Below are 13,084 nucleotides of genomic sequence, written 5' to 3'. Positions count from 1 at the left end.
CCGCCATTTAGATGATGTCATGTCTATCCGGCGACTTGTTGACAGTGTCTACGGCATTTTTTCCTTTTTTTTCTTCTTTTTTTTTAATGATGGGATGCAAAACTTCGCACACCAGCAACATATCCAAACCCTGCAATCTATCACTGTGGTCAGTGTCCTTGAGCAAGAGAAGGAAAAAGAGAGGATGGGAAAAGTTGAGAAGAAATAGCCATGAGAATGTTTCGAGAGGGTGTGAGATACTGTACCACCACACACTGTTGGGAGACAGTTATAACTTACAGATTGCACCTTTCTTACTGCCCATTATTGCACTCATTTCTATCTACAGACTGTGAAGAGAGAAAGAGAGAGTGCCGGCCCATTTCTTGTGTGCTTTGGATTATTGCCAAAAATCCCTCAGGCAGTATACTGTAATTGTCACCAACAGTCTTGTAAACGACTCTCAACCCTATACTTTACCGTTGGATGTGTTACATGCTGTTTATTACTTGCAGGTATTATCGGCTTCGCCCCATACATAAACAGAGTGGTTTCACAGTGGAACCTCCATGACAATGATGATGACCAGCTCTTCTATACCAAAATGTACTTGGATCCTTTACAGCGAGTAAGTGTCTCGTGTCAATGCTTAATATAAAAATATATCTCCAAATAATCTCGGATGACTAAGATACCCTATATATTTCTGTGTCTTTCAGCAAACTCTCAATATGACTCTGGACCACAAGTGCCAGATCTTCCAGAACCTGAATGGGGCCGTTGGTGAGAAATCACGGAAACTTAACCAAACTGTATATTATATATCAAATACGTGAAAATCAATTATTTGAAACCCCAGTTGTATGCTGGCTCTTGTGAGTCAAGAGCATTAAAACCATGTTGTTTTGCTCTTGCACTGTGTATGATTGGATATTTTTAGGGAACTTGTAGGCTGGGCAATTTACATAGGAAGCAATAAACCTTTAAAGCTTCAGCCCATGTGGCAAGTCCATTTTCATAACCTGGCCTGAAATCTCTCCTGTTCCTCTTTTTGGCAGATGAAGTGCTGCTCAAGTTTGGAACTGACCGCGTAAGAGTTAGAAACACAGTGTACGACTCTCTGCCAGTGGTTGTCCATGGCAACGGAAACACCAAAGTGAGTAAAAAGTTATGCCTTCAGGCACATCTATCGAAGCTCACTCTGGCACAGCATAGATACTTTTAAGTGAATCAGCCTTATGGACAATAGCTTTGGGTCTCCTTTTCCATTTGCAGTCTAATTTCTGTCTTGGCCCACATCTTTTAGATCTAATGAACATGAGTTACCAAAGATTTAATTTCACTGCATACATTCCCACACATTCAGGAACATATACATACTGTTCATATGATACTTTCCAGAAATTCTGGCCATGAAATCCAGCTCATTATTTCTATGGAGGAGAGTGTTCTGGCCAAAGCTAGGCTACAATGCTTATGTCCATATGTCCCCCATTTTCTTTTCGCTATCGCTCTCTGTAAATTAGAGTGATGGACTGGCAGAAAAGCAGGATGTCTGTAAGATACTATCATCATTCCGGGGAGGGTCTTTTTTCCCTTCCCCCACATCTCTTCACAAGTCTCACTTCACTGCCAAACTGTTGAGTCATTCTTTCCAGAGAAGCTTAAAATTGGTAGATCACAGAGTCTCCGTTATGAGAGATTCATAAACAGCAGTGAACTGTATGCTCCCTTTGCTGCATTTGAACTACAGAGCAGATATAATTATTATGACAATATGTTGAAATTCATGAAGAGAACCAAGAAGGGATAATTAGACCAGATCGTAAAGTCTCAATTTCACAAGAAGAGACATTTATCGCTTGTTGTCTTAAGTCTGCCCGGTCATCTAGTTCCTCTGAAAAGAAGAGGTTTGAATACTCACAGTAATATTCCAAGGCATTACACATCATGGTGAATGCTGCTCAATCACAGAAAGTCTTTGAAATGTTTGCTTATGCTGACATTAATCTTCTGTAACCTGGCATTCACCTGCTGAAATCTTTCCTTTACAGATATACTTGAACTCTTTGGCAAACTATGTCCCCAACACATGGAACTATGAGCTTGGCTGTAGCCACTGTGATGACGACATTGTGGACCTGTCTCAGTTAAAAGTATGTTATTTTCTTGATATTTGCTGTTCTCTTTTGTCCATTTTTAAAGTGCTGCTATGGAAAGTGTGCATTAAGCCAACTCCCTGCGGACACAGGGAAGGCTGAAATATCGCCTGGTCTTCCAGCATGAACTATCCATCTATCAGTGACTGTCTAGACAGTAAGAGTGGAGCCCAGCTTGTTATATTTCAACAGATATCCAAGACTGTTTGTGCGGCACACACTCCCTTTCCAACAATAATAGGTTATGTGCCCGTTGGTCCTTTTGGACCCTTTTAAAAGAGCATAAGTGCCAGGGAAACTACTTGGGGAAGAGGAAGCCCTGCACTGCTGTGGTGCCGGATATGGCTTCTGGGGTTTCCAGAAGGGCTCATTTAAAGGGGAGGCACTGTTGAACAGCCGGCCTTTTAGTGGGCTTTCTCAGTATGGGTTTTATCCACAATAGTAAGTTATTGTGGTTACGCTGAAAATTTCTCACAGAGTTTGGCCAAGGCTGGCGACATATAGAAGGCATGAATGGCAGGCATTACCCAAGGATTCTGTCTGTGTGGCGCTGCATCTGTTATGAAAACATACTTCTCTCTTTGCGGGCCACTGACGCATATACAAGATCCCAGTTATTCAATTATATTATCGCTGTTCTTATCGTATTTGTTTCTGAAATTTAGTTGGGTACAAAAGTGCAACAAAATTGGTCTCTGCAATCGAATTACATCAAGGTCTTCACTCTAGACGAGTCATGAATCCCTTAACGTTTACTCTGATTCTGTAGGCTGCATGAATAAATGTGCTGAAATAGTTTCACTGGAGCTGATTCAATACAAACTCAGCACACATGAAAGGTTTCTCTATGAAGTGACCTTCCATGATGAATAAAGAAAATTGCTGCTTCTCAATAATAGGCAATCTAGCGACCAATTTCATTCCACTGTGCCACTTTGTGTGTTTGGGAAGGAGCCGTCTGTAAGATCACGTCATGTGGAAACACTGGTCTAACTGTGTCCAGGCCTTTCTTGTGGTCTAAACCCAGACCACTGGCTGTTTAGCTTGGTTCTTTGTGTCCTTTGGTTTTGGGAATAAACTCAGGCTTTGCAAAGGGTGTTACTAGTCTACCCAATACTGAGCAAGCCAGATCCCGTCTCCCTATTTCGTCTCTCGGGCTCTATTAAAAGTCTATGTGTTGCTTCTGTCTGCTTTAATACATGCTTCAGTCGTTCTTTTCCTCTGCCCTTTTTGCCACTCCTTTCCTTTCACTGCCTCTCCGTGGTATGTCCGTAACATTTTAGGTTCACATTGGCAAGGTGCTCGAAGTTCCCCCCTTTCTGTCCCTGAGAAGCAGTAATTGCGGAACACGCAAATTAGACGGTTCAGCTCAGATCCCTTTTCATCCCTGGCCCAGACCTTCACTGTGAACTGGTCAAGAGGATGAGGAAGCCAGACAGGCTGTGTGGGCTGCAGCTGTTATGGGAAACTTCTTCCTTCTCTCTTCTGAGTGTCTTTCTCTTTATAGCTTATTTCCCCTCACTGTCCTCACATGAAAGATACACGTGATACACAAAATATGAATAGTTACTGGAGGTAACTTGAGTTCTATGAGTATCTGGATTAAGTTGGACACTAAACTTACATCTCAATGTATTTGAGTCTGCGTCACAGAGAAGCTTAAAAAAATAGACTAATACACATTATAATAAACAGATAATAAAGCCATCCAGAGCTGCCCCCATTGCAACCCTCCTTTTCCAGAGGACACACTGAAGAATGTCGTCATTGATAACATCTGTGTCAACTTCACTGTTGGCTTTTGTCTGACGTAGATTGTCAAATCCTCCATGATTGATGTTAAACAGTGCTCCTTCGCCAAGACCTGTTGTGTGAAATCATACTCATTTGTCTCTCTTCTATCTAAACAGGAGTATCCAAATGTGTTGGTTGGAGTATTCATCGAGCAGCCAACTCCATTTCTTCCTGAATTCTTCAAGCGGCTGCTGACCCTGGATTATCCCAAAGATAAACTCAACATTTTTGTCCACAACAATGTAAGTGTAGGCAGCTGCGTCTGCTTTTTGGTTGTCTTCTAGATATATATATAACCTGCATGGCTCCTTATATGTGGCTTCTATTACATTAATATTGGGTCCCTGCTCAGGAGGTTTACCACGAGAAGCACATCCAGAAGTTCTGGCAAGAGAACAGAAATGTGTTCAACACTTTCAAGGTTGTGGGACCAGAAGAAAATCTGAGCCAAGGAGAGGCCAGGAACATGGGCATGTATGTCTCTAAATCCATCATCTCTCATAACCCGTGGTTTGAAATACAAACTGATGAAACCAGTTGATCGTAACCTCAAGGAAAACTTGCTTGTGTGGAATGACTTTTAAGCCTCGATGGTGCTTGCATGATTTCTATTTAATAAGGCACTCCTCTTGTGTTTCACAGCAATGCAAATAGTTTCTTAGGCGAAGGACCCTTTTGGCCCCCAGGTGTCCTCTTCAAACTAAATGTTTTGTGCACATATATGTAGTTTTGTAGAAATATTGTTCTCGCAATAGTTAGCTCCACAGATTTGTTCTTTCATAACACAGCAGCCAAGTAAGAGCAGTTTTCCCTTCTGATTCCTTCTATAGGGACCCTCACTCTCATTGATCAATGTCATAGTGAGTACTAGTCTGTTGTCACAATGATAATTAAGTCTGTGAGATCCTATCAAAGACACAGTATGCCTGAAAGCATCGTTAAGGACAGCCCTATAATGAAGAAGTCTACGGGTTATTAGCCGTCTCTAATCTTGCTAAAATCACATTATCCACTAGAGGCCTAAAGACAGTCAGGAGAGCCTGACTCCGCAAGTCAACATGACATCTTATCCTTAGGATTTAATACATTTCAACTGTGACCGTGATTACTTCAGAGTATTTCATTGAACTGCTATCAGCCCTGGACTGAATAATCACTGCTTCCTGTGCCGTGTCTGTGTCTTTGATCTCATTAGGGATATTTGCCGTAAGGATGCCACGTGCGACTACTACTTCAGCCTGGATACAGATGTGATGCTCACCAACAGACAGACACTGAAGCTCCTTATTGAGCAGAACAGGTAATCATATGGTAGCTGGAAGAAGAAAAAAAACACACTGGAACTCATTCAACAAGCCTCCCTGGTTGTTGTGATCGTTGAACCATTGAAATTGGCAAAACCAAAGGAACATTGCAGCCGACTGAAAGAAAGTTTAAAAATATGCCGCTCTGGCTTCCTGTTATTACTCGGCCACACGGGAACAGTGAAAGAGTCTATGGCACTAACCGTGAAATACCACTTTGCATTATACAAAAAACAAACAGGCAAACCCTTTTTCACTTCTGTAGCTCGTGATTGTTAAGAAACCATCCCATGTCATTGTGGCACTGGCATTGCATTGGGACCTCGGAGTCGTGCAGTGTAAAACCCCTTCCAGGATATTTAAAGACTGCATGAGAATTCTCTGCTGGCACTGAAATTGTGGGAAGAATACGCCAATCTATGCATACTAAAAGAAAGCATTAGTATGTTGTACTGCATCCATATCAACCAACACTGTGATTTATGGCTCCATTTTTTTCAAGTCTGCCCAGTTTATTTCACGGAAAGAAATCCCTTTCATTGTGGTTTGGGTTTGTACGACTAAAAGAACAGCAGTGGAAAAATCCAGTGTTACTGTAAGCCATGCAAATTCAAAGAAATTGACCAGATTTATAGTATAAAAAAACCCTTACTCTAATCCAGTTCTGCATGATCTAAGACTCTGGTTTACATTATGCACTTCAATTATCTGTTAGTCACTAGGCAGTGATCATACCTTTCCACAGAGAGGTCGATCTCCTTGATGCAGCATCACTACCGGACCCAGTACATTAGGTAGTTGGCTCTCTGTGAGATGTCATTGACTTCTATCTGCTCTGACAGAATTACCATCTCTCCACTCTGCCTCCTGCTTCTCTACAGAAAAATAATTGGTCCCCTTGTCACTCGCCACGGCAAGCTGTGGTCCAACTTCTGGGGAGCCTTGAGTCTGGATGGTTATTACGCTCGCTCTGAAGATTATGTCGACATTGTGCAGAGAAAACGTGTGTAAGTCACAAGTGCAAGAAGGCTGCTACACACACGCACACACACACACACACACAGAGCAATGGCTTTGCATTGTTATGGTTCACACATTGGATATCTCAGCGTGTCCACGACTAAAATAAATCTTGTCCTATTGTGCTGAAGCTCATCCATTTAGCCATAAACAACCTAGTGAATAGTCTTTAAAGCCACAATCAACCCGAGCGGAGATTTAGTACTGGTCATCAAAGCCGAAGTGTGACAAAAGCTGAAGTCATATTATTTTTTTCTCTCTCACTCTCTTTATGTGTTTGGAAATATGTTGTGGGTGAATGAGCGGAGAGGGTTGGGCTCTGCAGATGAACCCAAAGACAGACTATAGTGCAGGTGGGATAGGCCATCACAAACTGGGGCAAAAATAGGGAGGAAAACAACACTGACATCTTTGAAAGGTTATTGTAATTGTAACCAAATAAACTACATATTCAGAAGTTTATTCAGTAATGCCGTAAAGAAACAAATATTCTGCAGCACGCCAAGAATGCAAGGTTTACTGTAAAATAAGCACTTCCTTTCTCCATGTCTTGTCGTTTCTAGGGGTATGTGGAACATTCCTTTCATGGCACATGTCTACCTGGTCAAGGGCAGTGCTTTGAGGAATGAACTGAAAGAGAGGAACGTCTTTGTGCTGGAGAAACTAGACCCAGATATGGCTTTGTGTAGAAATGTCAGAGAAATGGTAAGACCACTCAACCACCATCTTAATGGATAGTCTCAATAGTGTATACATGTTCTAAATCTGTAGCCTGCACTGTGTAGCATCTATAATAACATGTCAGGATTAGGGCCTTTAGTCCCTGTAGGGGACATATACACTAGGAAATGTGGTTTTGTATTTACATATAGAAACAATTCATACTACTAGTTTAGAATCTTGACCCTGAAAAAGTCAACAGCTCAACGGAAACGTTGAAAAGACTGGCAAGTATACACGGTTTGAAATGTCTTTAGCTGTCATCAAGGCATGAACCTCCTCTGATGATGGTTGCTCTGTGCTCCCATCATCCTTCACTTTCTCTTGCACTTATTGTCATGTGACCACGGACCGTGCAACCTGTTCAATGCAATGTTTGTCTTGTCTTTTTCTTTACATTTGTAATCTGTGTGTTATGTTTTATCACTGACATGTCATCCGTGCTCTATACTAAACAGCAACTACCACGCCTGATCCAAACTCGGTGTACTTTTGGATTGCTTGGCCTTTTTCCCAGCATGCATTCCTCCCCATGTTAACCCACGAAAACATCAGCTTCAGAGGGACCCTTGCTTCTTATTCACGCAGGCGCATTTCCTCTCCTCCCGAGTTGCTATGTATGTGACATATATATCTATATCTATATTTCACCTGTCACCCCGTCTCGTAATCTGAAAACATAATTTATGTTATCCTGTTTACATGATGCTTCTCCTTCTATTTAGACCAGTCACAGAGAAAAAGACTCCCCTTCTCCGGAATCATTCCATATGCTCAGGCCCCCAAAGGTTTCCATCTGTTTTGATTATTCTGATTTCTGAAACATCCATTTCCAATGGGTTAGCACTTTGAAGCCATTACGAACGTTGGCTCGACGTTTACCTGATTTGATTGAGGATGTTCAGTATTTTAAAAGTGCACGTATTGAAGGAGTAACAAACTAACTTCTGTATCCTCCATTGGAATTCATATGAGCATTATTAATCATTAATTCAGATTGGGCAGTGAGATATTGGTGGAATTTATAGAAATGTAATATTGATTATCTGTCTAAGCTGCTGCCTATATCCTTACGTAATAAATCAGGATGCCTGGCAGCTCTTTGGAAATTGATGTGGATTTTTTTGCATGAGTTAATAAAGTCCAAAGTCAGATATTTATCGAAGCTAGCGTTTTCTGTTGTGTTATTTTATAATAACTTACAAGAGGAGATCAAGAAAGAGAAAGAAGGTTGGAGAGTCAATACCCATGCAAGTACCCTCGCCTGATGCTTTACTCCAAAAGGCCAAACCCTCCAGGAAACACAAGTAACCATCTGCTCCCTCTAAACACAGTGACTGATCTCAGACTAGGCTCCAACAATGTCTCTTTTCACTCATTTAAATCATCTGAACTAAATCACTTTTCATCAGCTTTCACAATATGTTTTTGTGCAAAACCTACACCACGATATTGCAAAATAATTCATTATTTATTTCCTCCTGCAAAGCCTAGTCTGATAGTGAGTCCCCCCCCCAACACAGCACCCTCCCCATGCTTCCCTGTAGAGGAAATGTCATTCCTGGACTTGCTTTGTCCCAAGCTGCCCAACACCCCCTCTATCCCTGTTCTACCACTCCTCTCACCTTACTGCCCCACCCTGTCCTGTTCCCAACCCACCGACACCTTGCAGCCCTCCCACCCACCACCCATAAATAATCATTTATGATCATTATTTATGATAATGATCATAAATGGTATTTGTGTCTCTTCTGGTTCGACGTTGAACCTAATGGATTTCAGTGTGTTAAAACACACTTGAATCACACTTTCTTTCTTTTGCATTTCAGGGCAAATGAAGCTTTGAAGTAGTAGTTTGCCAAGAGTACCACTTTGTCAGTTTTTATGCGGTGATGACTTTTGACGAGCGTTCAAGTCATAATTATAACCTGCCGTGTCTTTACATGCCTATATTATGGTTCTCTAGATACAAATCTGTTAGAATCTTTTTTGGGGGGGGAGATTTCAACTTGTTGTGAAACTGACTGAACTTTTCCCGTTTGCTGCAGGGAGTCTTCATGTACATTACAAACCGCCACGACTTCGGGAGGCTCATTTCCACAGCCAATTATAACATTTCTCATTATAACAACGACTTGTGGCAGATATTTCAAAACCCTGTGGTAAGTCATTATGATCTCTCATTCTTCTACATACGCAAAGAAAGCCATTTTTTTCTCTGAATAGCTGAGATAAACAGCAGCCACCTGTAAAGGTTATTAGCCATAATGGAAGCATCACAGATGCGAGACTATTTTGTCGTAATGACCTCAGCATGATAAGACTCCTGACAGGCTTTACCGGCTCTGTTTGGCACGCTGGGACCTGCCCTGTGGGAGAGGGGATTAACTCTGTGAGGTATGTAGGTCAGCAGACAGTCCTAACAGAATGGCAACTAATCCAAAATTCTTTTCTCCTTATAGGACTGGAAGGAGAAATACATTCACCAAAACTACACTCAAATCTTCACTGAGAACTACATGGAGGAGGTGTGTGTGTGTGCGTGTGTGTGTGTGTGTGTGTGTGTGTGTGTGTGTTGGAGATACAGACTGAGACAGTAAAAGGACTGAAATCTCCACATCTGTTTTTAACATAGCTTGTACTACATTACATTCACTGCAGCTCAAGGTGCAGGTGTGACTCAAGTCGATTCTCACTGGTCTCTTCCTGTGTGTGTGTGTGTGTGTGTGTGTGTGTGTGTGTGTGTGTGTGTGTGTGTGTGTGTGTCTGAGTGTATTGCAGCCTTGTCCAGATGTGTTCTGGTTCCCAGTCTTCTCAGAGAAGGCCTGTGATGAAATCGTCGAGGAGATGGAGCACTACGGTTCATGGTCTGGAGGCAAACATGAGGTCAGTACTGTGAACTCTGTTTTACTGAACACAGAGCTGTAGTGAACACACTAGAGGCACACTAGAGGTTTTTCTGTGGTTGTGTAAACACATATATGTAATGGCAAGAATGTGTGTAGAATAATATTATGGCTCTTATAATGATTATTTCAAGTGGACCTTAACTATATTTTGATTATTTGTTTAATAAAATGTCAAACAATATGGGACAAATGAAGCTTTTCGGTCGACAGGTAGAAAGATGTACTCTTGCTAATGTCGCTAGCATGGCGAAGAAATAGTTTAAATTGATGAATTAACTGAAGCTTTAATTTGTTTTTTATTAAAACCTATTTTCTCTAAATAAACAAATAATTTTAGTGCCAAATAACACCTAGCAAAGGTTTGTGACAATAGGTTGCCCGTCTATGTTCCTGCAATAGTTCCACACTGTCGGCGGGGCACATTTTCTCACCACCAGCAGCATCCATTTGCTGTAATTTATTTCAGCAGGCATCAAAAACGTTGAAATTGCCTGAGTTTGTTAATTACACTGGATGACGCCTTCAATGTCTCGTTGTGGTCGTGTGTTGTTAATCCAACCCAGACACCAGTAGAAAGAAAAAAGGAAAGAATCCCTCAAGTTGCCTTGTAAACTTTATTGTAACAGACATGTCTTTGTTGTCTGTGATGTCTGCGTGAGCTCTTACTTTCAAGCTACCTTTGCCTTTTGTTTTCCAGATGTAGGGGGCCGTCGCTACTTTTTACTTTTGTATATCATATTTTTGCGAGGACACGCACAATATCACACAGACACATGAGTGGTGTTCAGGGTCCGACTTGTACGCACATGCATAATTTTATAACCATCCTCTCCATGTCCATAATTTGAATACAACCATATAAATGGTTCTGATGTTGTGTTTTATGTTAATGCGGTCTATTTCATGTGGCCTGTTTTATATTAGGCTGAAATTGGTAATTAATGTGTCTTAAAAAAAAAGTTTGCCTGGGAAACTAAATGTGTACAGATACTTTGACTAACTCCGGGAACGGCTGAGGTGGATGGGTCATTAAGCCTCATGCAGGCAGACACCAGTCCAGCCTGCGGTGTTAAAACACACATACACACACACAGGCCCACACACACACAGGCCCACAGACACGTCGTCATCTGCATCACTTTGTGATCGCCCACATCGAGGACGGTGGGTCGTCTGTTCCGTCGCCGTTCACACTGCAGCGTGCTTCGCTATCATTCTCAGGACAAGCGGATCTCCGGCGGCTATGAGACCGTGCCCACGGACGACATTCATATGAGGCAAATCGGCTACGACAAAGAGTGGCTACACTTCATCCGGGAGTTCATATCGCCCATCACGTTAAAGGTTTTCTCCGGCTACTTCACTAAGGTCAGTGTGACCGCGTGGAGGAATAGAAGAAAGATACACACTGAACGTTCGCTCCAAAGCTAAAATGAAAGAAAGTGGAACCTGTTTGAACATGTTAAGTATGTGGCTGAACAATGGCTTACATATTGCCCATTGGATAGGATCAATGATACACTGACTGTCAGCTAACTCAAATCATGCGCTTCATCACAGGGTTACTCAATAATGAACTTTGTGGTAAAATACACGCCTGAGAGGCAAGCGTACCTGAGACCCCATCATGACTCCTCCACCTTCACCATCAACATCGCCCTCAATAACAAAGACACAGACTTTCAGGTAAGGACTTGTACTCTGGGAGATGCATGACATTTTTATTATGGTGCAATACCTCAATGCACCTGGGTGTCATCACATGTCACTTACATCATCTTCCTGATATCCTCGATAACCCTGTAACCGATTGTGACAATCATTCATCTTATTAATCTAATCTATAAGGGCGGGGGTTGCCGTTTCCATCGGTACAACTGCTCCCTGAATTCCCCGCGCAAAGGCTGGAGCTTCATGCACCCAGGACGACTGACTCACCTCCACGAGGGCCTGCCCACCACCAACGGCACCCGCTACATCGCAATCTCCTTCATCGACCCCTGAACTATCTGATCGTACTGTAAATGTGTCTTTTGCCCTCGCTTTGCCTTGTTTGTTTCGTTCTGTGCCGCCACATGTTTTGCTGAAGCAATTTCCAAAACAAAAGCTTTGAAAGGAATCAATAAGTGCATTAAAAGGATTCTCTGTCAAACAGAGTGTAGACGGGAGAGGAAAGTAACGCAAGTAAGTCACACGTCAGATACACAATTGTGCCACTCCCATTTCCAATTATTCCATTTATTCAAAACCTACAATCTAGCTGCAATTATTTTTACTGTAGCTTATCATGATTTTTACATAACTGTTTTAACATTGTCATGATAACTTTGCCGGCCGTTAGCTGTGCCATGCCAGCATGCATGGACATTGTGTATATATTTGTGTTTCAGGTCAAATGTCACAGAAGACATTGATACTATAAAAATATGTCAATGCTTCAATGACTACTGGTGCTCATCAACACTCCATGTTTATGCATTCAAGATTAAAGTAAATATTTGCTGGATTGTACGTGTTTTTATACCCTGAAAATGGTTTGGATTCCATTTGTGATTTTAGTGAAATTAAAGTTTGATAAGTCCCCTGTGATGGAAAAAAATTGAATTTTGGAATTTTGCACACCAGAAAAACAAGACAGCAGAATTCAATATGAATTATGTTTGAATGAAGTTCAATATTCTGTTTTACTTGAAAGATTCCTTCTTTATTGGAAATTGGTAACATTCATTTGCTTTCCTGAAGACTTTTCTGCAATATTTCTTTTCTGAGAGATGTATGAATGGATTTTGAAACTCGGCAAGTTGTTTAACTTATTGTCAAAATTAAATAAAAAAATCTTTAAAAAAAGAAAATATTTTTTTTTTCATTTACTGTTCTGATAATGATCGACATTATAAAACACACAAGTGGTTTTACATTGAAAGCAAACAATAGTTTTTTTTAATCTTTTATCTGTTTTTAACAGTATAACTCGAGATGTTCCGGAAGGAACAGCCGTGTCTGGAAAAGATCGCTCTGGAGACAGACGTTCATTGTGTATCGCTTTGTTCTCTGCCGAACACGTCACATGTAGAAACAATCAGACCCGGACTGGAGTCTTTGGGGTGTGGTGTGATGATGTACATCAGTGCAGATGAAGTTCAGTTTACTTTAGGGGCTCAATGTAAACACGGACATGTCCCCTTAGACACAGCTGGGG

General features: G+C 41.5%; 1 protein-coding gene across 2 annotated transcripts in view; it reads left to right on the top strand.

Moving 5' to 3' along the window:
* Positions 1-12,499, top strand: part of plod2 (procollagen-lysine, 2-oxoglutarate 5-dioxygenase 2) — a 28,622-nt gene extending 16,123 nt beyond the window's left edge. Inside the window, exons 5-20 of one of the 2 annotated variants that reach the window (XM_034560657.1) lie at positions 495-607; positions 699-762; positions 1,038-1,135; positions 2,034-2,135; positions 4,049-4,174; positions 4,285-4,406; positions 5,128-5,232; positions 6,118-6,243; positions 6,820-6,961; positions 7,702-7,764; positions 9,025-9,138; positions 9,439-9,504; positions 9,758-9,862; positions 11,107-11,253; positions 11,446-11,571; positions 11,734-12,499. In XM_034560657.1, coding sequence (XP_034416548.1) covers positions 495-607; positions 699-762; positions 1,038-1,135; positions 2,034-2,135; positions 4,049-4,174; positions 4,285-4,406; positions 5,128-5,232; positions 6,118-6,243; positions 6,820-6,961; positions 7,702-7,764; positions 9,025-9,138; positions 9,439-9,504; positions 9,758-9,862; positions 11,107-11,253; positions 11,446-11,571; positions 11,734-11,889 — 1,775 coding nt within the window. In that variant the 3' untranslated portion in view covers positions 11,890-12,499. The remainder of the gene's footprint in view (positions 1-494; positions 608-698; positions 763-1,037; positions 1,136-2,033; positions 2,136-4,048; positions 4,175-4,284; positions 4,407-5,127; positions 5,233-6,117; positions 6,244-6,819; positions 6,962-7,701; positions 7,765-9,024; positions 9,139-9,438; positions 9,505-9,757; positions 9,863-11,106; positions 11,254-11,445; positions 11,572-11,733) is intronic. The other variant, XM_034560658.1, reaches the window with a different exon arrangement.
* The last annotated feature ends 585 nt before the right edge of the window (positions 12,500-13,084 follow it).

This window comes from Cyclopterus lumpus, chromosome 20, assembly GCF_009769545.1.
Source record: "Cyclopterus lumpus isolate fCycLum1 chromosome 20, fCycLum1.pri, whole genome shotgun sequence".
In the NCBI taxonomy this organism is placed as follows: domain Eukaryota; kingdom Metazoa; phylum Chordata; class Actinopteri; order Perciformes; family Cyclopteridae; genus Cyclopterus; species Cyclopterus lumpus.
This window is presented reverse-complemented; position numbering and strand designations above follow the sequence as displayed.